This window comes from Carassius auratus, chromosome 23, assembly GCF_003368295.1.
Source record: "Carassius auratus strain Wakin chromosome 23, ASM336829v1, whole genome shotgun sequence".
NCBI classification, from domain to species: Eukaryota; Metazoa; Chordata; class Actinopteri; order Cypriniformes; family Cyprinidae; genus Carassius; species Carassius auratus.
In genome coordinates, this window is record NC_039265.1 from 15,479,175 (window position 1) to 15,502,901 (window position 23,727).

Here is a 23,727-nt window from a genome sequence, read left to right on the forward strand (position 1 = left end):
ACAAGATACAAAGAGTCTAGCTCTGCTGCACGTACCACATTCAGAATGTAATCCATAAGAGGAATAGGGATTCGCTCCTCTGTTCCCACCACTCTGTAAAACAAAAACATAATTTTTTTTTTTTAAATGGTCTATTAATTATATCTAAAACAATATAAATTTCTCGCACATGGCATTGAAAACAAGGAACACTAGAAGCTATTTTAGTGCACTAACTGCCTGTTGCTTTCCGGCTCCCCCTGCTGTTGGCTAAAGGTATGTAGAGCCTCTTCCTCCTCCTCATCCTCACTGGATGCCTCCTCTGCAGCATGGTTCGAGCGAGCTGGAGGCACCGTGACAGTCCCATCGGCTTTCTGTATGGAAGGTTTCTGGCAGATGTATTCTGGCGATCGTCCTAAGTTGCAGATCTCCTCTAGCAACTGTTAAAGGTCAAGTTAATAATCAAATTAAAGGACTCAGAATGAAAGGGAGTTTAAATATGCATAACACTGCAATAAAGGAGATTTCTTAAAAGACAATGTGTTTCAGCACTATCCGCTTTACCTTGATGATGGCTGTTGTAGCATCTGTTTTAAGAGTGGGCTGGTGCCGCATTAGCTCGTCAACTGCACTGCCCAAGTTAGAAGCGGTGTCACCTGTTTCATAAAATTAAACAGTTTGTTAGAAACACAATCCTATCATCTCCAAACCCAGGAACACCTATAGGGGCCACTCACCTAGTGGGTCAGAGCTGCGTCGACGGCGCATGGCTGGCAGGTAGTCTGGCGAGAGCAGCACCTTGAACAACCGCTCAAAGGGTTGGCATTGCACAAATGAGTGCAGACCACGGGCATTCAGGCACAGGGCGCTGAATACGTTAGGCAGGGAACCCAGCACCTCTCTGGTAGCAGGGACCTGTAGAAACAAAGGCATAAAATGGGACTAAAATGCATCATGACTTGCTGGACTATCCAAGAGGGAATCCAGCGATGGAGGAAAAAAATTAAAAAATTGTGCAAAGATTTAGTGGGGAAAAGGGATATAAAGGGTCTAGCACGACTGAACAGGGGTGGTGAAAGACCTTTAAACAGACAAAAGGAGTTTTAAAATGGATAGAATGTGTGGGCACAAAAATAAAAGGGAAAGGGAAAAATAGTTATATTGTTAAGGCAGACTCACATCTTTGATGAGCAGTGCATGTAGCATGACATCAGTGAGACCATTGTCCTGCAGAGATGACAGTAGAGAGGGCTCCTGGAACACAAAAACGGTCACCACCTCCGTCGCTAAAACGGAGAACAAGAAAAATAGAGGGCAGAGAAATAAATTAGTCAAGATTCAAACCAATTAAATCCACAAAGGGCCTTTTAACCATACTATGCTGCAATTTTCTACTTTGTGACCTTGAAGACAGATCTACAAAATGTTGCACATAAAGAGTTTGGGCAATATATCAGCAGCACCAGAAGTATTGTTCTCCATGTGCTTACCCAGGAGAAACAGTGAGGGTCCATAATACTCTGCATTACTGATGATGTGTTTCAGAGAGGTAGGGAGGGACCCATCCATTACTATAAAGAGAGTGCAAAGGCAATGAATATCACAGTCAGCAAATAAAAACACTATTAACCATAATGTAAAAATTGAAGCATCATTAAATGCAGTTTTATACCATGACGAATGCCGTCAGAGAATGCAGGATCCTGAATGGCTTTTTTCAAAAAGTTCAACATAGATTTCAACAGAGCGGCCCTCTGAGGAATGCACTGTACTCCTGTTAGGAAATAACAAAATATGTATTACAAAACTGTCCACAGTTTCTCCTGAACTAAATAAAGGAGACCCGCCGACATGCAAGTACACTTATTGTACCTGCTCTGGGAGCGCTGACTGCACTGCTCTGTGCTCGCAAATCCGTCTCTGCTCTGGAACCAGAAGAAGTGGATGGGCCAGGACTGCTCTCCATGGCAACCTCTGACACTACATTGACAAAAGCATTTTTTTGTGAACCACAAAAACAAATCCACAATTTATCATTACAAAACCCTGGCCTAGTGTGTAGATGACAGTCTGTGGATACCATACACAGTTTTGAATAAGGATAAAAAATATAGTTCAACATACAGTAAACATAACAGAGATGGTACTAACTGTCCATATCTGTGTCCATGTCCTCTGTCTCAGTAGCTGTGCTGGGCCTCTGGATCTTTGGTTTGATTACAAAAGGGCACTCTTTCCTGGAGAGATCAACCTCATGCTGCACAGAGAAACAATGGGGTCACATTCCGTCAACAAAAGGGCAGAGGGCAAAAACCTGAATAGTCTATGCAGAAAAACAAGGGGCTGAACGAGTTGTGCTGGGGAAGGCTTTCAATACCTCAAGTCTGGAGATAAAAATTGAGAGGCCGCCGTGGGACTGAAAAGCAGCCATGTCCAGATTGGTGATGAGATCGACAACTCTTACTGCCCGCGTCACGAAGGTAATCTGGTCCTGCTCATCCCCAAGGAACTTAATCACCTGAAGTGGAAGTTTCACGGTTCACAATACATCCTCACATATCACCTTCTCATTAAATGCTCCAGAAATGAGGAAGCACCAAAGTACCAACCTTTAGCAATGCCTCCATCATACCACAAGACACCAGGGCCTCTCCACCAGCATCATAACTAGCCAGGTGATACAGGAAGGAGAAGAGGGCTGTGGCAAATTGGTGGGGGTATGGCTCCATCAGTGGGTCTGAAGCAAAAATAAAAACAGAATGTCACCAAACCTGAAACCTAAGAATTAGAGCTAAAGGTCTCTCTCTTTACCAATCATAGCCTGGATGCAGTTGCGGACAAGCACAGGCAGAAATCCATGATAGGAGGCTGTTCCTGTGCAGTCGATAATGTTGGAGAGTTTGGGAGTGCGCTCCAGGTGAACTATGGATGTCAATGTGCGCAAAGAGGCAGCCTTAATGTCCTGTAACAATACAATTGAGGGTTCATAAATGAAATAAATCTAAAAGCATCTTTTCAGTTTTTTTTAAAAACATCTTTTAGTGCAATATTTCCCATTCTTGGCAATCACTCTAAATAACGCAACAAGTACATATATGCCATATAGGTGTTAAAAATAAATATGAATAATTGCTACCCACCACCAACTGTTTGTCCGTGATCTGAAGAACATCCACTAGCTCCTCTATAAGCCCATTGTAGAGGATGCTATTGGCTGACTCCTGGAGGGCATTTGAGTACACTGCAAAACACACACACATCAACTTCACTAGACAGAAAGCGAGAACCTAGTGATGTTTGATGAAAATAAATACCTGTATTTATTTTCATCAGTACCAGAGGGATCAACTCACCGAGTATGGAGATGGCATGCAGTCTGGCTTGCACAGCCTGCAGTCTCCTCTTGTGGTTAGAGAAGCCATGAGCCAGGCGAATGTGTGTGAAAAGCAATATTTGTTTGTCTTTAGGGATGTTGTACATAGCTGTCAGAGACTCCATGATCTCTGAAGGGCTCTCGGAAATCTAAGGGCCACAGGGGAAAAGCAAAAATCAGATTCAAATGTAATCAATAGCTATTAAAGGTCTATGTGCTTCCATTAACTGTTCCACAAGGACGGCAAATGAAAACAACTAGGAGAAAAATCACCTTATCAAGTTGTTCAATATGAATGTAGTGTAGCGTATTACTGCTCGACTGTTGAGAGGGAAAAAAGGTACAACAAAGGTTAAACACAAAGAAATGAATTGTTTGCTTAACAAAAAAAGAACAATGTTGAACGAGAATGGTGAAATAAAGGGAAGTATGACTCCATGCATACCTTTTTCTCCACTTTGATCTCAGAGCTGGGTTCTGCATAGAACTCAAAGTGCAATGTGGTGGCACTCGGTGGATATTTCTGCATAACACAAATATAGACACATCAGAGAAATTAATTGTTTCAAACTAAAACTTGTAAATTGCAGGACTAAACAAAAATGGCCTGTTAGAACTTTTCCTGTCAACATTTTATTAACATTTTAACCTGCCATAAAATTATTTGTATATAATTAAATATTTTTTACAAAAAGCAGCAATAAATTATTAAATGCAACTTTAAAATGATAATAGATAGTGATATTGCTTACTATTTATTATTTCAGAATTTAATTTTCTATAATATCCATCCAGCACTCCCTTTACCATAGAGACATTTAAATCAAAGAATATAATAATTCCTAAAATGTAGCTGTTATGAATTATAAATTCACAGTTTGCATTAAAATCTAGGGATACAAGATATTGGATTTTTTTCCCAGAAAGATGCAGTGTTAACATTTTATTTTAAGATTTAACATCTGTAGATAGTCTAAAGCAAAAGAGTTGTAAAAGTTCTGAGAATCTTTTTGAAAATCATTTTTTATTTTAATGACATAAATTACTGCTTTATTTAATCAAAAACAGTCTAAATGTTATGTAAACTATTTTACTTTTAATTTAATCAGAAGGCCAACAGCAATCCCTACAGATTAAAACTATCCGAACGGACGTTAGGACCTGGGGGAGGCTGTCACTGCTGCAGGTGCTTTTATGGTTTATTCTAACACACACCAAACGCATTCTGTACGTGCTTTCACAGATTAAATGCAGCAATCCAAAACATTGAATCCAATTATCATTCAGACAAAATTTAGCTTCCAGAATAAGTCACACTGCTGAAGTGATCTAATCACTAGCACACTATGACCCCATGTGAGTTAACGTATTCCCTCTTATCGGCAAGACTTATCGGCATAATCTTTCATAACGGGCAGATGATGATTTTTTCATTTAAAGCCTTCATAGGCTGATTCTGATATAAGTCTGATAATATTGTGCATCCCTATTAAAATCATATTAAAATTATGGTGGACGTGGGAATTAGAGTCATCCATAATACTTAACCATGAACATCTTATCAATGGGGCTCACACTTAACTCTAAAATACAGCATTTTTTTCCCCCCCGTGTTCACAATGACATAGTATGTGTAATGGGACAAAATAGCATACCGACATCGGCAGATCTCGGCAACACTCCGCAAGACCAAAGCCATTCTCTTTCCCACCCCAGCTCTAGGACAGCGGGAATAAAAGAGTCAGGAAAAGGTGTAGGATGAAAGATAACAAGCATCAGCCTTGAAATGTCACCATGAAAGCACCGGTCTGTACAAAACAGGTCACCATGCTGCTTTGGTTAGAACCGATACTAAACACCTGAATTAATTTCAACAAGGATTCAAAAGTTCCCACTAGAATCAAAGATGTAAGTCATGGATTAAACTTTTAAAAATTGACAGTTAAACACTGCATACTGCTGCAGTATTAGCCACATGCATTTCAAAGACCTTTGATATGCAGCTGCTTTGAGACTTGACATTTCAATCTTCTAGACTTCAGCAATCAAAACTGAGAAAAGAAATATGCTCACATGACAAAGTAAAGCTTTCATACCTCAGCCAGATGTTGAAGACGGGCGAGCAGTGGGCTCCTCTTATCTGAGCCCAGTCTGGTGATGTAATTGGAACGTTTGCTGAACACATACAGGAGATTCAGCACAGACAGAACCACCTGCATGTCACATGATGCTAAAAGGGTGGTCAAGTGCTACAGACACAAAAGAGAAAAAAGAAAATGCTCAAAATCAACTCGCAATAAACCATATAAGGCTAACAGAAGCAGGTTTTTTTGTATCAGTCTTGAGTTGGGGTACCTCTATAGAGCTGTACAGGTGTCTTGAAAAACTGTATTCGATTAACAGTGCAGTGAAGTTGAGCACCGCCAGCAACAAGGCTTTTAGCTGCCCATTCTCTGGCCGGTCGCACACCAACAACCACGACATGTTTTCCACCGTCTGCCCTGCATCACAGAGGATGCCATCGAAACGGTCCAGCAGGTCTACCCAATGATACAACTCACACTGTGAAGAGAAACAGGTCGTCATTAGACATCTGAACATGCATATTAAACACCATGATGCTAGAGGTGCTGGCATATACCTTGCCAATGTTCCAGGTCTTGATTAGCTGCAGTTCCAGCAACAGCTGTTCATCGCTGCATCCTTTCAGCTTTTCTATGAGAGTCCTGCAGTCGGCAGGCTGGAGGAGGAGCGCAAGAACATGTCAACTATGAGGAAATGCAAGTGCACACAATCTCAAACTCCAAATGCATAGAAATCCTGCTTACTGACCGCTTCAGTGGGGGTTTTCTTCAATTTGCTTCTGTCAACCTTCATGGTCACTAATTTCTACACTCGATTCCTACAGAGAACACATCAAATGATGAGAGAGAAGCTCAGTCAAATGAACAGTGAATAATACTCATCCCCATGCCACCAACTGAAATTTAAGCTTAGCATTGCCCGAGTATCACATATGAAAAAAAAAAAGTCTTTTCACACTTAAATTAATTCTGGCTCATTCTAAACCTGGGTAAACAATATTCTAGGTTATCTTGTTTCATGTTTCACACTTCTCGTTCTCATACTTCACCAGGATTTCATGCTAGGTTTTCATAACGTTTCACATACATTACATTTCTTAATCCTGCATTTATGTACTTATTGTCAGTGTCACTGATTCGAAGAAAGCAGCACACAACCAGTTTACATAAAGCATTCTAGCATTAGGAATCCTCAGATTATGTATTACAGACTGTACCTTCAATTTGCCTGAATGGACTTTTTTAGACTATAAAAGGTGCAATCGAAATGGTCTCTTTGACACATTTACATTTTACGTCACCATTTGACATTCCCCCTGCCAACATACTACGGTTTAGACAACAACACATGTTTCTGTGACTGTCTAAAGCATGTGAGGCACAAGATATTTGTTGCTAAGCATGTAACTGTAACATTCAAATACCACAATGGTTTACATGGCAAAAGTGTGGTACCGCAAAGTGTGTTTAACACCACAAAGGACTCTGACTCTGCTTCTAAATAATGAGTGTGAAACATTCCTTCACCTGGTGTTAAGTGTGGTTTAGAATGCAGATAACCAAGGGTTAAACGCAGTGTCAAAAGCACTTATGAGGTGTACCATTACATATGAACAATCAATGATCCAAATGTAAGCCGGAATGCCAACATTTAAGCAGATACTTACGGTATATGATTTGGCTATTCCAACTTAACGACATTTTTCATGTGCAAAACCTAAAGTACAAAAAAAAGCTAGATGAAAGTGAAACAATTGCAGACAATAAACACAAAAATGTTTGTTGATCTTACTGCCAATGGCAAAAACTTTCAGAATTAATTAATATAAAACTAATATATATATATATATAGCTAGCCTATTTCTTCTAAATGGTCAAAAACAATCCCATACTAATTAGCTGTAGAATTAAAAATCAAGGTCAGTGGAAAGAAAACAAGTCTGAGAGCAAGCCAAGGGAAAAGCAACCCACATTGGTTCAGATATGGGGCATAGATTCTGGGCACAGACAAACCCTAGCATCTCACTAACACATCCTTGCTGAATTTAACCAGTTAAACTGCTCTTTTTGAAACAAGAGGCTGTTAATGTGGCGTTCTTAGAAACCTACTTGCTCCTTTTGAGAAACAAAACACATGAAGGACCTTGAACCCGGTCAAAGAGAAGCACTGGCCTGTGATCAAGGAACCTGACATGGAAAAAAGAGCCCACACATTTGACAAACTTAATTTATCTATGCCATTTAAATAAACTTTATTACTAAAGAAAGACACTAATTTAGTTCTTGACAGAGAACCAATGTGTGCTGTAGTCGAGAGAACAACACGGCAGACGTTAGTTAACGAATACCAAAAATTACAATGACATTGGCTAACCGGTACGTTCACCATAAAAGAAACAATAACGCTGTAAAAAATAAATTCAAGTACCACTGAAAGTAACACAACCACTCTGGAAATAAACCAATGAATCGAAATGTAATTTCACTAACTATTTCTAATGGAAAGAAGACAGAAAAGGGAGTACAATTCGAGAAAAAAGACAGCTAACATGCTAGCTAGTTTTTCCTTGCTAACAAGCTACCTCAGTCAGCAAGCTAAGTTTTGCGGATAATCATAGTCACGTCATTCTTATTAGATGGCGCAAATAAAACAATGACCGCCAGTTTTTTTTTTTATATATATAAACTGTAACGTTAACGGAATAACCGTAACGATTACCGGGCAAATTTGACAGTTAGCCGCTCACGCGAAATCGTTGATTGTGAGCTTGCGACCTACGAGACACTAAGTATATAATTCCCCATGTCAACACAAACCCGCAATCCCTCTACTCACATTTAAAATCTCATCCAAAGCAACTATTTTTCAGCAAACACACGCCAAACCCTTAATATGCAGCTCGACTGTGGCGGAATTCGTCAAGAGCGAAGCTAACGTTACACAGGTCCAAATTTTTCCTCCAAGCTGCTCACATGCTCTGCTCTAATCTAGTGCCCGGCTCAGCCCGGCCTGCTCCGGCAAACCCGCTCACTCCCCTCAAAATCCTAGCTCACAAAACGTCGTCTGTCACGGGGCTTACACTTCGACACAACCGTACCGTGGCATATATTACCACACATCTTCAGCAAGAGCTTCGTCTCGATGAACCGTGGCCGGGGAGGCGCATGCGGTGGCGACTGATGAGATGCTCGTGCATGTGTTGGTTTGCTTGGTTAGCTGAGAAACGCAGAATATCTCGCTGAATCATTCCCCATTCGGGCCTACCATAACACTGACTTCCAGTGGACTGCTCAATTTCTCGCTTTCTCCTGCTGCACTTGTGCGTAGCTGCGTTTGGGGCGAACGTAGCGTGTCACACATGATGCTGAAGTGTACTTTATCAAATCAAAAACACATTTATCTGAGATAGAACTTAAAAGTATTAAATATTGAAGTTTTAAATTTGTGAAATTATGGAGTTTGTCAGACTAACTTTAATGTAAAGAAAAGTCTATGAATTTTGCAATCAATCGGTTTGGATATTTTTTCTTAATGCACTACATTAAAAGGTATTATGAAGATATAGTATGAAATATATATTTTCCAAATATAAGTTTTATTCATTCTAATATTAAACTTAATCACTAGCTTGGAAATGAATTGATTACACTGAAATTAGATTATAATACTTTTTACATTCATTGAAAACGACTGTTATACTCTTTACTGTAGGAATTAACAGGTTTCATTTCTTCATTCCTGTCATCAGCAACAGTTTGCACCATAAAACAAGAGAAACAGGGTGGGAAGTTCACAAATATACACTGTACACACATCTATGTGATTTTTAGTTTGTTTGTTAGTTTGTTTTTGGAAGTGCATGATGCACTTTACAACATCAGTTTAGGGTCGGTTTGGTTACACTGATCCATATGATCCATCAGCAGTAATCTCCATAATATATCATATAAAACAGATTTCTGGGGGTGCATTGGGGAATGAAAACAGCGGATACTTCTCTGATAGAAAATTGTATATTATAACTGGACAACATAACAGATTAGAGAGGATGGAAATTTGTAAACCACCAAAGGGATAAGAGGAATTTAGGTGTCAAGACTTATTGGACTCGACGGCTCAGCATATTTATGGGTATGAGCATCCATATCCAGATTACACAATGTCTGAAGCCTGATTTTAAGGCCGTGAAGATTGAAAATGCATAAATTCCACACGAAAACTCATATTGTGCAACTCATTTATCACAAAAGCACATGCTACCACATTTACATGCTCTTTTCGTCGTCATCCCTTTACAGATCCATAACGAGTGTTTTCGCCAATTCATCATCATCATCTTCACTCATGCACGTTTATTACATTTCATTTTAGAGATTCTGCCTATGGAAAAATAGATTTTGTAAATAGATTTCGGTCTCTGTGCGCGCACATCGCGCGTGCATGCAACACACCACAATGCTCGACAGTCTGACTGCAAATTAAAAATGGCGGTTTATATTAGCAAAGTGTCTGATCTTTCCATCCAAAACACTTATTTTACCCACAGTATACAACTAATATTTTCGAGCAAAACCGTCCGATAATGTTAACGGTCATGTAAAGTCAGCCACAGACGTCTCCACAAAACAGACAAAGACTAATTTAAGATCATACCTCGGTTGCGCCTCAACATAACTTCTCCATCTTACAGCAGCGAGTGGGGATGTAAATCTCGCGATATTTCAATTGGCTTCCCCTGCTCCAATAGTAATATGTTGTGGTCACGCAGACCAGCCCCTTCACTGATCTGATCAGTATTCATGAGTATAATAATAATAATAATAATAATAATAATAATAATAATAATAATAATAATAAAATCTGTATGATAATCCATTTTCAGTCATACATTGCTCGCTTTTTTGTGTTTTCTCAGATACTCAAAAAGTACTGTCAAATTTTATAAAAACAGTTGCAAACAAGGTAAAATATTACAAGTAATTAATTTTTTAAATGTGCATGTCTATGACACCCTGATTCCCAAACAGCAAAGGCGTTCGCCATTATAATGTAAAATATTCATAAACTGTCTCGCATGTGCTTTAGAGATATAATTCTTAAAAGTTAAGGCCATCGTCAAAGCTAATATTTGATTAATTCCCTCCATTCAGCATTGAATGCCTGTATCATATTTCTGCTAAAACTAGGCTATACCAAAAACATGATTTTTACTAGGCCTACAACACACATGGACTGTCTGTTTATGGAAATAATAAGACCAGTTTACTGAGTTGTTTATGGGACAAATTTGCATTGTGTTTAATTTGCCAGAGTTTCATGCTGAAGTGAAAAAGTTAATTTCATATTTTTTTTTCTCTAAAGTAAAAATGAACGAATTACCTACATTTAATTGTTTATAAATGATGAAATTGTGCGTCCCCTCTGCATGATGAGAATGTCACATAGCTACTCCTGCCAGTAGGTGGCAGCATTATTCTTTTTAATGCTCAGTTTTGAGAACCGATTCTACAAATAGAAGAAGAGTGTTGTCGTAGCAACCTGAAGCTTAACGTTATAGCGTAAAGACTGTCCACGGGTTTTGTAGATAAGTATAACTGTTGCATTATATTTAGTTTCTGCTTTGTCATCTGTTAGAAACAAACTTACTTTCGGCACGCCAACTGAACGATATTAGCCAGTTTTAACAGCTTTTATAGAGCCGCTGCGTGCATCCGCGGTTAGTGTTAACTTACACCTTTTGTGTAAACCGTGAATTTACAAGATAAATAGTATCTTGTTTATCTTGCACATAGCTTTAGTGCTATGTTTAAGTCTCACATGATGTTGTTTTCTGTTCAGTTCAATGTCGGTGGTAAGCAGTCTGGTGCCAGCCCGTTTCTTGACTCTCATCGCGCATCTTGTGATAGTCATCATCATCTTCTGGTCCCGGGTAAGAACTAATCCTAGGTTTAATCACTGTTGTGTCGCAGGATATCTTTGTGTCAGGTCTGTGATTCATTGCTGAAGCATCATCCCACAGGAGAACAGTGTCAGAGCCTGCCTCCCACTGGATTACACTAATGAAGAATACAGCTTTGAGGACACACGGTACGTTAACATAAACCTATCAAACCTTAACGTTAACATAACACTATCAAACCACCAAAAAGTACATACTTTTTTTAAATAATAATAATAATTTGTATCACTTTTAATTAATTTAGTGCATCCTTGCTAAATAAACATATGAAATGCCCCAAAGTAAAAAAAAGCCCCCAAAACGAATTACCTGTCATTTGAAATCTTTACCAATCTTTGCCACTATTTTTCAAACCACTAGGTCTTACCTATTTGTTGGCAAGACGTTTTAAATAATTAAAAATATAATAAAATGTTGTATTATCTCTTTTTCTTTTATATGTCAGTACAGGTCAAAAAATATATACAAGTAAGATGTCTGTTAATGATGATGGAACATGTCACCCATTTTTTTCTTTCTTTTTTTTTTTTTTTTTTTATAAAAGTTTTTTGAACATTAAAGTAGACACTTTACTTGCATTTATGCTTCCTACTGTATTTATATAAAATCACTTTTGTAAATTTAATTTGATTCCGACACTAAAATGGGATGTTTTATATATATATATATATATATATATATATATATATATATATATATATATATATATATATATATATATATATGTACATGTATATACTCATGAATCTTTTACTAACTTTTTTTTTGGAGAGCAGACTTGTAGTGGCATTATCCGTGACCCTGGGCCTGTTTGCTGTCGAGCTGGTTGGGTTCCTCTCTGGAGTCTCTATGTTCAACAACAATCAAGCTCTTCTATGTATCCTTACCACCACAGGCTCAACTTACTTGGTTGTCCACCTCAGAAGAGGGATATCTTTACCTTTATTATCCTAGAGCAGTCCAAAAGGGAATGCAGTTCTTAATGCAGTATTTGACCATTACATTGTTGTTCACAATAGTTAGTCATTTCTGGTTGTTACTGATATGGCATAATCAAATTACCGGAACAGATTTTTATTTAACCATCACTTTGTAGCTATTGGATGTCACACCAGTGGCGCTGTGGCTTTGCTCTTCTTCTTGTTTGAGCAATGGACCTGCAGCCTCTACTGGTGGATCTTTGGCTTCTGTAGGTCAGTCAGTAAATAAGTAACAGTCAATGCATAACTGTGAATATAAATGGTCTTAATAAATTCTCTTTAAATGTGTCTTTTAAAAACTTTTTGCAATAATATTTTCTCTCTACATTTCAGTGTGATTCCAGCACTATATGAGATGATCCTTTTTATTGTAGTGTTTGGATTTAAGAGGAAGCCTCTATAAGGATCTCTGCCCTCTTGGTTCAGGCGGATATTGTCCTTCCATGACTGACGTACCAGAATATCCTGAAACGAGAATAATATTCACTGACACAATGAATAAGCATTTTCATAAAATTAGTTCTTAGATTGCAAAATTATGTTTGAAGGCTTTTTGTTGGTTTTATGTGGTTACGAATAACTGCTTTCAATTTCTTTCTTGAAAATATCACATTTTGTACACACTGTGATGAATTAAAGCATTTTGTATTTTGATACAACTGACCAATAAACTGTGTCTGTTTATTCTTCAGATTTTTCACTAGATCACACAACATTTTTACCCTTAAAAACTGTTAATTATAAGCACATGTAATATTAATTTTACTTGTACTTTTTTACCCAATTTATACTATCTGCATTCCCCAAATTCATACTAAAAGCAAGACTTTGTCATCATGTACTCATCCTCATGTCATTCTAAACCTATATGATCTACTTTCTGCTGTGATGGGGAAAAAAAATATTTGAAAGAATATTTCAACTGTTTTTGTCCAAATAATGGACAAAAGAACACTGTACCCCGTTGGCTTTACTTTTAAGAACCATAACGACCACAGATATTTTTTTAATTACCGTATTTTTCGGACTATAAGTCGCACCTAAGTATAAGTCGAATCAGTCCAAAAATACGTCATGACGAGGAAATAAACATATATAAGGTCGCGTTTATTTAGAAGTAAGAACCAAGATTTATCTAAATTAATTTGACATGAACCAAGAGAAAACATTACCGTCTACAGCCACGAGAGGGCGCTCTATACTGTTCTCAGTGCTCTGTACTCTACACTGAGCAGCATAGAGCGCCCTCTCGCGGCTGTAGACGGTAATGTTTTCTCTTGGTTCATGTCAAATTAATTTAGATAAATAAGTCGTACCTGACAACAAGTCACAGAACCAGCCAAACTATTAAAAAAGTGCGACTTATAGTCCGGAAAATATGGTATTTAGGTTTGTGCTCCACAAAAGAAAGAAAATCACATAGGTTTAGAACAACATGATGTAAATTATGACACAATTTTGGAGTGAATTATGACTGTAGGATAATTAACTTCCCCAGGGTGAGAGAAACAGTAGACACTGAAAGTGCCGCTGTAATCGCGATCTGTTGACATTTCAGCTAGAAGTGGAAGGTGGGTAACTCCAGGAGAATGAGAGTGAGAATTAGCCAACCAAGATTCGCTGTAACTTTAACAACTTATCATTTTTATTTCAAGCATAATTGTCAGTCTGTAGCCTATATTTGCTGCACACCTTATTTTAGCTTAAAATAACCCTTATGGAGCATAAGAATACCTTCATGCCGAAGCCTGTCACATCGGCTTACAAGGGTACATTATATTTATGTTCTTAGCGAACATCAAGGTGTTTGTTGATATGCTGTAGAACTGCCAAGAGAAGTTAGTCCTCCAGAGGAGTGATGAGTCCATGAGCCCGTGAGGCACATGCTGAGCTGAACCCAGCTGACTTCAGCTGGACTGCACACACTCTTTCATTAAGATGGATGAAAACACACAAATGATCAGTGACAGTCACTACACTCCTAAAACGTTCCAAAAGGGGCTTTTACAGCAATGCCATAGAAGCCATTTTTGTTTCCCCAAAGAAGTAGAACACTTTTTTCCTCTGTGCGAATCTGAAGAGCTTTTTCCTATTAAAAAGCTTTTGCACAATGGACAGTTCTCATGGATATTAAAGGTTCCTCATGGAACCATAGATGTCAACAAAGAACCTTTACTTTTAAGAGTTTAGAATAATACATTAAAGAGTTAAAGAGTTTAGAATATAAGACATTAACACTCAAACCACCAAAAAATAAACAACAAAACCTTAAATCTCTCTATTTTTTTTAATAAACAAGGCATAAGGTCTATCTATATGTTATTTCATTATCATGTTGCACACATCACTTAATAAAAAAAAAATATATACAATAACAACATAATAACATTTGATCCATCTATAATCTTATAAATATATATAAACAACATATACATATATATATATATATATATATATATATTACAATAGTAATATTAAAGGACACTTCATTAAACAATTAAATGAAGGCAACACATTAAATTAAGATTGAATACAGTAATTCTTGAAATTAAGGTTATTGTAAAGAAAGTTGGCATTTATTTTAAATGAAATGACTTTCAATTAAAGGTGCTGAAAGCCATCTCCCTATGTCTTTAAGGGAAACCCCATCTCTCCCTTTCTGCTCTGGTGGCACCTACTCATGTACCCTGATTTTCTTGGACAAAATCAATACCTCCATTTCCAAGAAACTTCCCTCATATCCTCTAAATAATACAACCACTTGTCCTAACTTAAATAAACCATAGCAATCAATAAGGCAACTTCAGCCAAGACACTGCATTGGCCTGTCTTTAATGAGCTCCACTCTCTGTGTGTACACAGCCCTATTTCCTCGGAAGCACATGCAACTGTTTGCACACATATTATCGGCACGCTTTGCTCCCCATCGTTATTTTCGTCCTTGTCTCTGTTTGCCACGACCCACCTCATCGTCTGACCCCTCTGCTGTCTGTCGCATAGTGAAGGCTCTCTTCAACTTAGGCCAATTAGTGTCAACTAGACACCAACAACATCAGTGACCTCTGGCTAGATAATTAAAACTAAATGGAAGGTGCATCTTGACAAAAAAGATTCTGGTGATTGTGCCAGGACCTTTTGCCATCTCATTCAGTGGCTATTAATACTGTGCACACCACGATATTTTATAGTGCATTGCGTCACTGTCAAGTTTTGCACAAGTACTAGTGATCTAAAGAAAATAAACTAGAGTAGATGCCTATGGCAGCTTCAAAGAAAGACGTTAATAATGATGATGGTTAACAATTGTGCAGTTTTGTGATGGATTTTACAATAAATGCTATAATGCCGCACAGTGTAATGCTAAAGTATAGTAAATGCTAAAAGGGCATAACATTTATTTAATTGCTGTTATGTTATTATGTATGTAAATGCCCTGTGAACTGCAAGTTGAAGTTGCTTATTCACGTTACCAAACCAAAGTGTTTTTTTGTAACTACTAAAGCATGAACAGTAGAGGGCGCCAGTATGTATGTTAGTGTAGGCTTCGTAGCGATACTAATTAGCATGTATTAGGTAAGGAGAGAGCAGTCTATTTGAACCCCTTTCTTAAATGTTAACTAGCTTTAGATGAGAAATCTGTTGACTGCATAAACTGTGACAAAGCAGTTATTTGAAAAAAGCTGTTGTTTAGATTGTGATATTTGCATATAGGCCTATACATAAATAATGTTCTCGTCCATCATTAGTGACATTAAGTAGATTGTTTGTCTCAGTTTGTGCTGATCTGTGGTTAGTCATAAGCACTGACGTGTGGATTCTCCAATCAGTGACATGCTATGGCTAATGTTGCATCATGCTAAAAACTGAATGTGCTTTCTCTATAGCCTACCATAATGATTATTAATCTTTGCTCGCTTTACTTGACACTATCTCACCTTCTTTTTTCTTAAAAAAAATAAAAATAAAAAACAAGCTTATAGCTCATACTATAATTGAAGGTAGGCTACATTTCACAAATAATGTCAGAAGATGCATTCTAGTTATTAAAAATCAACAAAAAAGTTCAAAAGTAACAAATAATTGTTGCCTTAGGCATGCTGATAAAGGAATATATTTTACAAAATACAATGACACCCATATAATTTACATGTGAAGATCTCTCTCTCCCTCCCTCCTTCCTTGGAATGCTGCCTTCGGAGGCAGAATTTTACTTTTCAGATACAGCCATGGAGGCTCCCGATAAAGTTATTTAGGCTAAGCATTCAAAGACACAAACCAGCGTTCACTGATGTTTTTAACAGAAAATGCAACAAGCTCGTAATCACATCGTAATCAGATAGCACGTGAAGACAGAAGAGAAGAGCTCTCGGTCAGCACAGTGGATTGCATCATTTTGTGAACTTTGTGGTTTATTATTTTGAGTCTATATAATATATATTATTTTGGTTTATATCGATTACACATTACACACACACATACACATATACATGTTTGTTTCTGTGAATTGAGGGGACTTTCCATAGACTTCCTTTTCTTTTATACTGACTAAACAATATTTTCTGTCCCTTAACTCAACACACACACACACACACACACACACACACACACAGACAGATATATACTGTATATATCAGATATATACTGTATATATCAGATATATACTGTATATATCAGATATATACTGTATATATATATATATATATATATATATATATATATATATATATATATATATATATATATATATATAGGGTGCCCAGAAGCCATAGTGGCACCCCTGGATAGATGTGTGAGAATATAAGTAAGGGACTTATTCCATGTTCACTTGCCCAGTTGTAGATAACTTAAAACTAGTATTGCTCTTTGCTGCACAATATTTGACCGAATAGGTAAAAATTTGTTATTTTAGTCAGTTATAAAAACTAAATTAGCGCTAGCATTCTGTCCACTTCAAATCAGACACAGAGATGAAATAGTGTGGTAAGATCACATTAATTTGAATAAATTATAGCATTTATTTTAATTGATTGAGAGAGAGAGAGAGAGAGAGAGAGAGAAATGACAGTTTTGTCTGCTTTACTTGTTGCGTCTGCTCATCTCTCCCTACAAACAATGAATTACTTCAAAAACAGCGCCACCTTGTTGCTGAGAAATATGATGTATACTCTCAGAAAAAAGGTACAAAAGACCTGGGGCAGTTCCTTTTCAAACGGCACACCTTTTAGTGCCTAAAGTGTACATATTAGTACCTAAAAGGTACAAAAGTCTACAGTTTTTAAAAGGTACCGCCCCAGTGACACCTTTTTTTTTTTTCTGAGAGTGTAGTGATCTAGTATCTAGACTATTTTATTTATATATATGTAAAAAAAAGAAATTGCGGGGAAGCATTGACAACAAATTTACACTATGTGTGTGCGCAGCACAATCTGCAATCTCCAACTCTCTAAGTGTGTGTGTGTGTGTGTGTGAGTGATGTGTGTGGGATTTTGTGCAATTAAAGCAGTACATTAATATGGAACAATGATTAAACTTACTTGGAAGTACCAGTGCATTAAACGGTTTTACTGCACACCTGCCAGCTAATCATAATCCAGTATTTAGACAGACCATGGAATAATATGGTTTACCTTATGGATAAAATGTTATTTATGAAAAAAAAAGTATCAAATTTGGTACCAAAGTACCAAAATGATTATAATTGGAGATCAAATGTACCCTAAATTATAGATTGACTTCTATGCATTTAATTGACGTTTGTGCATTTACCATATCTGTAAATATTTATCTGTTCCCTGAATTGAACCCATGGCCTTACAAGTGCTACCCTCTTAACAGTTAAGTCACATAACATCCACGTTAACTTTAGTATCTGTTGCTTCATGTAGCTATTTTAGTTATGCTTCCAAAATTGAAAATAGCTGCCCTGCTTGCAAATAAAGACCACACAGAGCAGTGCTATCTCCTGTCCCGCTCCCCTCAGCGCCGATGATGTATTATAGGTGGTGTGACTATTCTAATAAACACGGTTGGGGTAATTAAGGCATGGAGAGGCAGCAGACAGTGGTGGTCTAGGGACAACATGAAACGATAAATCACAACTCGTGGTTCCGCCTTCTCGAGCGTGGCCGATCACACTCACTGAGAAAGCAATTCTGCCAACCTGGGTTTGCACATTTGTCTTCATCAGCCTCTGGTTGTTTAGGGGCCAGTCTGAATTTGCTGGTTCCCATGGTAATCAGACAAGCCAGAGATTTCAAATATGTCCATTTTAATGTCAGCAATGGCATAACATTTAGGGCGAGCCTGGAAGCTAAGTGCATGTTTTATTACAGAGCCAGGAGTGTACTGAATTAAACTGTGAATTTAAGGCTGTAAGGCTGAATGAGAAATGTTTCATGAGAGCGGATAGACTATGCTGCAAGTGCACAACTAAATACTAAGATCAATAAGCAAGCATACCTGTTTGAAAAAGGATTTGTGTAATGTTGTAAAACAATCCACTAAACATTTTCACTATTTTTGACAGGTTTTTTTTTTCACATTATATATGACAATCTGCTACACTGTAAAGTAAATAAAGTTGTTAACTCAATTTCACGATAACATTAATGTGTTTTTTTTTACCCTTTTTTTATTATTTCAGAAATTTGATAGCAATTTCTGAGTAAAAATTGTTCCACCACAATGTTTTTTTTTAATGTAAGACTAAAGACTAAAATAATAATAATAAAAAAAAAATCTCTTTTCAATTTAATGAAAAAGAAAACATGGAAAAGATAACAAATACCAAACATAATACTAAATACAACAATATAAAATTCAGACAACTAGCCATAATTAAACAATCAACATTTGATTTTGAAAACTTACTAAAATCTTATGACAACTTCCAAATATCCTGTAATCATACTGTTCACATGCAGAAATATAAATAATTAGATTTAAAATATATATATTTTTTATTCAGACATTGCTATTAATTTTCATAAATAATCATAGAACTCAAGAATCAAAAATCAACACTTGACTAAAAATTTACTCAAAGCAGAAATACTTAAATAGTATTCTCTTGAAAAACAGTAACTTTTAACAGTGTATAATAATAGCTATATAAAAAAAATTCAGAAAAGTATCACTAAGTTAACACCTCAACTGTTCTTATAATAAACATAATGTTCTGGTTATTATAAGTACATGCTTCTGTGAAAGTTATAATTACAGTTATTGTTCTTGGTGTTTAGCCTTTATAAAAATTAACAATGGTTTGAAAAAAAAAAAAAACATGTTTACTACAGTTAAACCATAGGAACCACATATTTTTCCATGGTAATTTAACCATGATATTTGTAGTAAAACTGTGGCTATATCCATAATAATCATGCAAAACCAACTATGGTTACTACACTTGTAATAAAACCACGGTTAATTTCTGTAACAGGACTTTACACTTCAATACATTTTGAGTTTTAAATTCTAGGATCAATGTCCTTACAAACAGAAGTGCGTTTTAGCCAAAACAAACCCCAAACTATATTCATAACAGTAAACAAAGAATAAGGACTCCTCAGGTCAGGTGTCTGTCTCTTGTCCCAATGTCTTAGGACTCTGATCTGGACAGATGCCATTCAAGCACACCTGAGCCCTGCGTGAGACTGAGGAGAGACAACAAAACAGAGGTGTGTTATGTGTCAGGAGAAAGGTAGGACTGAACTCAACCGGACTGAGAGAGAAGACTATGGAGCATTCTGCCTCTGAGGGACAGAGAGGCAACAGCAACCGCTGGAGCAGGAGATTCAGCCAGACAGAACACAAAACCCAGGAGCAGCCATGACACATGATGGACACTAAGAGGCAGAGAGAGCTTGTTTTTTTCACCCCACCCAAACACATTAACTATTCTGATCTTGTGCTGGAGGATCTTAAAGCAAAGGACAGAAGCCTTTCCATAAGCTCCAGTGATGTTGTAGCCGTAGAACTCTGTCTGAATAAAGCCAGGCTTCTCCAGTCTGAGAGCAGAGCAAAACAACAGCAAGAAATAAATCCATTTTTGTCAATAGAGAAATGTTTTTGTTTGTTTGTTTACAATAATATAAACCTTTAAAGTTTGAACTGCCATGAGCTCTAAAGCTAAATATGTTCATAAGTCATGTTAAACATAAAAAAAAATATATATATAAATACATACATATAAATATATAAAAAATAATAATTCAGCGACTCACTCATAAAAACATGTAAAATCAAAAAGAGTAGGCCTGCTGAAAAATGTGCAGACATCACGATGCCTCATTGGAAAGGTAGCCTATAGCTACCTCATTCCTCATAAAGCAATTTCATCAGTTTTGCTTCAAATAAAACTAATTCTGTGACTTATGTCAAATTCATTTAAGATTTTAAATAAAAAATGAAATAAATACTTCCCAAGCAAAGCTGGCTGGTCACATTAGTTCTCTAGAGTCTAGATATCACAAGAAAGCTAACAACAATGGAATCGTTGCATCTTTGATAAATATAATCAGAGCACCTGACAATCAAATGCACTTCACATGTGAGCCCCATGGAGGAGCCGCAAGAACAGCGATGTGTGTGGAGAGCTGAATACACTGCCTGAGGGGCTGAGAACATTTTAGAGTAGAAATAAAAAGCTGATCTTCATGTCCTTTGCTCCAGCTAATTTTCAGACACGAATTAGCTATGAGCTGAGGAATATATGCCAAAAGGTCTTCTTGCAAAGCTTCCCTTTAATCTTTCAACGCTTTTTAATCACATGTTTACTGAAGCACCATGAATAATGGAAAAGAGGGAATATAAAACAGAGCATGCAATTTTATTAAAGAGATAGTGTGTCCAAAAATGCACATTTTGTGAGTGACTATTTACTCAACCTGCATAGATAATTGAGTGAAAGTTTATCATTTGTTTGTGATTACAAACTCAAGTGATTTTAAAACAATGCAAGAAGAGGTGAAAGAGCAAACAACAGAACAAACACAGCTTTGACAAAGATTATTCTATGTTAATTAAGCTGGCTTGAAAAATCTATTTAACACCTATTTAAAATCTTTCTTCGTCTTCTGAGACCAAAATTTAATGAATCTCCTCCTAGACTTAAAGTTAAAAAAACTAAAGCTACAACCACCAAACTTGGGTCAGACCTTCAGACTTGTCTGACCTTCAGACTGATCTTTTCTAACTGATCCAGCGCACGGTTTTCATAAACCAGACCTAAAATCCCATAGACTTTCATTGAGGGGGTGAAACATTTTATACAGTAAGATTTACAGTGATTTTAAGCTGCCTATTGCTATAGCAAAGCTTAACAACTCCCTACTGAAAAAAAAAATAAATAATAAAAAACAGCTAAATCCAGCCTAAGATGATTGACTGCTTTGGCTATAGTCTCCCAAGCTGGTTTTAAAGACCACCTTTTTTTTTTTTTTTTTTTTTAGCAGGCTAGGCTGGTCTTAGTTTTTTTTAGCTGGGTTTTTTTATTCACTGAATTAATTGGTTTTAGCTGGATAATGCTAATCATGCTAACAACATGCTAGTAACATGTTAACCATGATAAAAAAAAATGTGTTAGCAACTTGTTAGTCATGCTAGCAACATGCTAGTAACTTGATTATCATGTTAGCAACATGACTTGGTAATCAATGCTAGCAACATGCTAGTAACATGCTTATCATACTAGAAACATGTTAGTAACTTGTTAATCATGCTAACAAAATGATAACACAATGCTAGTAACATGCTAATCATGTTAACAACAAATGCTAACAACATGCTACTAACTTGCTAATCATATTAACAACATGTTATTAACTTGTTAATCATGCTAGAAACATGCTAGTAACATGCTAAACATACAGGAAACATGCTAGTAACTTGCTAATCATGGAAGCAAAATGTTAACACCATGCTAGTAACATGCTAATCATATTAACAACATGTTATTAACTTGCTAATCATGCTAGAAACATGCTAGTAACATGCTAAACATGCAGGAAACATGCTAGTAACTTGCTAAACATGGTAACAAAATGTAACCACCATGCTAGTAACATGCTAATCATGTTAGAAACATGCTAGGAACTTGCTAATCATGCTAACAAAATGTTCACACCATGCTAGTAACATATTAATCATGCTAACAACATGCTAGTAACATGTTAATCATGATAGAATCATGATAACAACATGTTAGTAACTTGCCAATTGTGCTAAAATCCTACTAGAAACATACTAGTACCTTGCTAATTATGCTTGCAGCATGCTAACCTTGTTAGAAACATGTTAGTAACATGTCAATCATGCTACCAAAATGCAAAATGCTAAATGTGCTAACAACATGCTAACAACATGCCAATCATGCTAGAAACATGTTAATCATGCTAGCAACAGGCTATTAACATGCAAATCATGTTAGAAATATGTTAGCAACATGTTAACAACATGCCAGTCATGCTAGAAACATGTTTATCATGCTATTAACATGCAAATCATGCTAGAAATATTTTAGCAACATGCTAGTCATGCTAGAAACAGCACAGCAACCGAATGCAAGTTTTTAAAACTTTTAAAACGTTCTAGCTAGGCTTTTTCAAGCCAACCTAAAGTTTGTCTACAAACTTTTCAATCAAGTTTATACAGTGAACACACTCAGAAGAATTGAGGAGGAGTTTCAACGTGAAAAATGGTTGAAAATTAGGAGATTCAGGCAGCAATGCTAAAAAAAAACTTATCTTAAGTCAGTCATTTATTTTAACTATTTTATTGAATTTATTTTTGAACAATGGCTTGTTGCATACAGAAAGAGCATGAGCCAATTGAATATAACATCTTATTTTAAACAAGAAATAAAAAAACACACACACAAAAAAAACACAATAATTAATAATTTCCTTTAAATTCACTGTTGGCTGTTTTATTTGTTTAAATAAGTAAACCAACAAAAGGGTTAATCTTTTTTTTTTTTTTTTACGTTGTCATTTAAACTTAACATTTTAATGTTAAGAAGAGTGATAACATGCTCTTGCTTATTTTTTCTTTTAAATATCTTATTTAAAATAAAAAAAATCATTTTTATATTTTTATTATCTTAACTTGATAAAAATTCCTATCATAATATTTATATTTAAGTGTATTGTTATTTTACTATTTTATTTCATCATTAATTCTTTAGTATATTTATAATTTTGTATTATCTTAAGTTGTCTAAGTTGTTAAAATGGATTTTCTTAATAAAAGCTGTATATTTAATTTGTTTGGATGGATTGCCATTTTGTTGTCTATTAGATGTATACATGTAGTCGTTCAATAGTGGTCTAACTGATGTCTAGTCTATTCTTGAG

At 36.3% G+C, this 23,727-nt stretch overlaps 2 protein-coding genes across 15 annotated transcripts in view; one reads left to right on the plus strand and one right to left on the minus strand.

Annotated features, from left to right (window-relative positions):
* huwe1 (HECT, UBA and WWE domain containing E3 ubiquitin protein ligase 1) overlaps window positions 1-10,158 on the minus strand; it is a 42,698-nt gene extending 32,540 nt beyond the window's left edge. For 7 of the 14 annotated variants that reach the window (XM_026200077.1, XM_026200072.1, XM_026200071.1 and 4 more), the window contains exons 1-23: window positions 10,091-10,158; window positions 7,104-7,153; window positions 6,185-6,254; window positions 5,994-6,092; window positions 5,708-5,914; window positions 5,449-5,601; window positions 5,008-5,070; window positions 3,798-3,875; window positions 3,626-3,673; window positions 3,333-3,501; window positions 3,120-3,220; window positions 2,791-2,941; window positions 2,589-2,716; window positions 2,357-2,497; window positions 2,131-2,236; window positions 1,852-1,959; window positions 1,652-1,753; window positions 1,470-1,550; window positions 1,159-1,265; window positions 717-921; window positions 544-635; window positions 217-419; window positions 36-93 (exon numbers count right to left, since the gene is read on the minus strand). In XM_026200077.1, the coding sequence (XP_026055862.1) occupies window positions 36-93; window positions 217-419; window positions 544-635; window positions 717-921; window positions 1,159-1,265; window positions 1,470-1,550; window positions 1,652-1,753; window positions 1,852-1,959; window positions 2,131-2,236; window positions 2,357-2,497; window positions 2,589-2,716; window positions 2,791-2,941; window positions 3,120-3,220; window positions 3,333-3,501; window positions 3,626-3,673; window positions 3,798-3,875; window positions 5,008-5,070; window positions 5,449-5,601; window positions 5,708-5,914; window positions 5,994-6,092; window positions 6,185-6,229 (2,445 nt within the window). In that variant the 5' untranslated portion in view covers window positions 6,230-6,254; window positions 7,104-7,153; window positions 10,091-10,158. Of the gene's footprint in view, window positions 1-35; window positions 94-216; window positions 420-543; window positions 636-716; window positions 922-1,158; window positions 1,266-1,469; window positions 1,551-1,651; window positions 1,754-1,851; window positions 1,960-2,130; window positions 2,237-2,356; window positions 2,498-2,588; window positions 2,717-2,790; window positions 2,942-3,119; window positions 3,221-3,332; window positions 3,502-3,625; window positions 3,674-3,797; window positions 3,876-5,007; window positions 5,071-5,448; window positions 5,602-5,707; window positions 5,915-5,993; window positions 6,093-6,184; window positions 6,255-7,103; window positions 7,154-7,545; window positions 7,623-8,272; window positions 8,411-8,516; window positions 8,766-10,090 lie in introns of those variants that run through there. The other 7 variants (XM_026200074.1, XM_026200079.1, XM_026200066.1 and 4 more) reach the window with 7 other exon arrangements.
* Window positions 10,159-10,943: 785 nt separating this feature from the next.
* Window positions 10,944-13,065, plus strand: LOC113041762 (transmembrane protein 107-like). The gene is made up of 6 exons (XM_026200398.1): window positions 10,944-11,153; window positions 11,276-11,366; window positions 11,457-11,524; window positions 12,173-12,273; window positions 12,493-12,589; window positions 12,710-13,065. The coding sequence occupies exons 2-6, from the start codon at window positions 11,280-11,282 to the stop codon at window positions 12,777-12,779; spliced, it is 423 nt and encodes a 140-aa protein (XP_026056183.1). The 5' UTR covers window positions 10,944-11,153; window positions 11,276-11,279; the 3' UTR covers window positions 12,780-13,065.
* The last annotated feature ends 10,662 nt before the right edge of the window (window positions 13,066-23,727 follow it).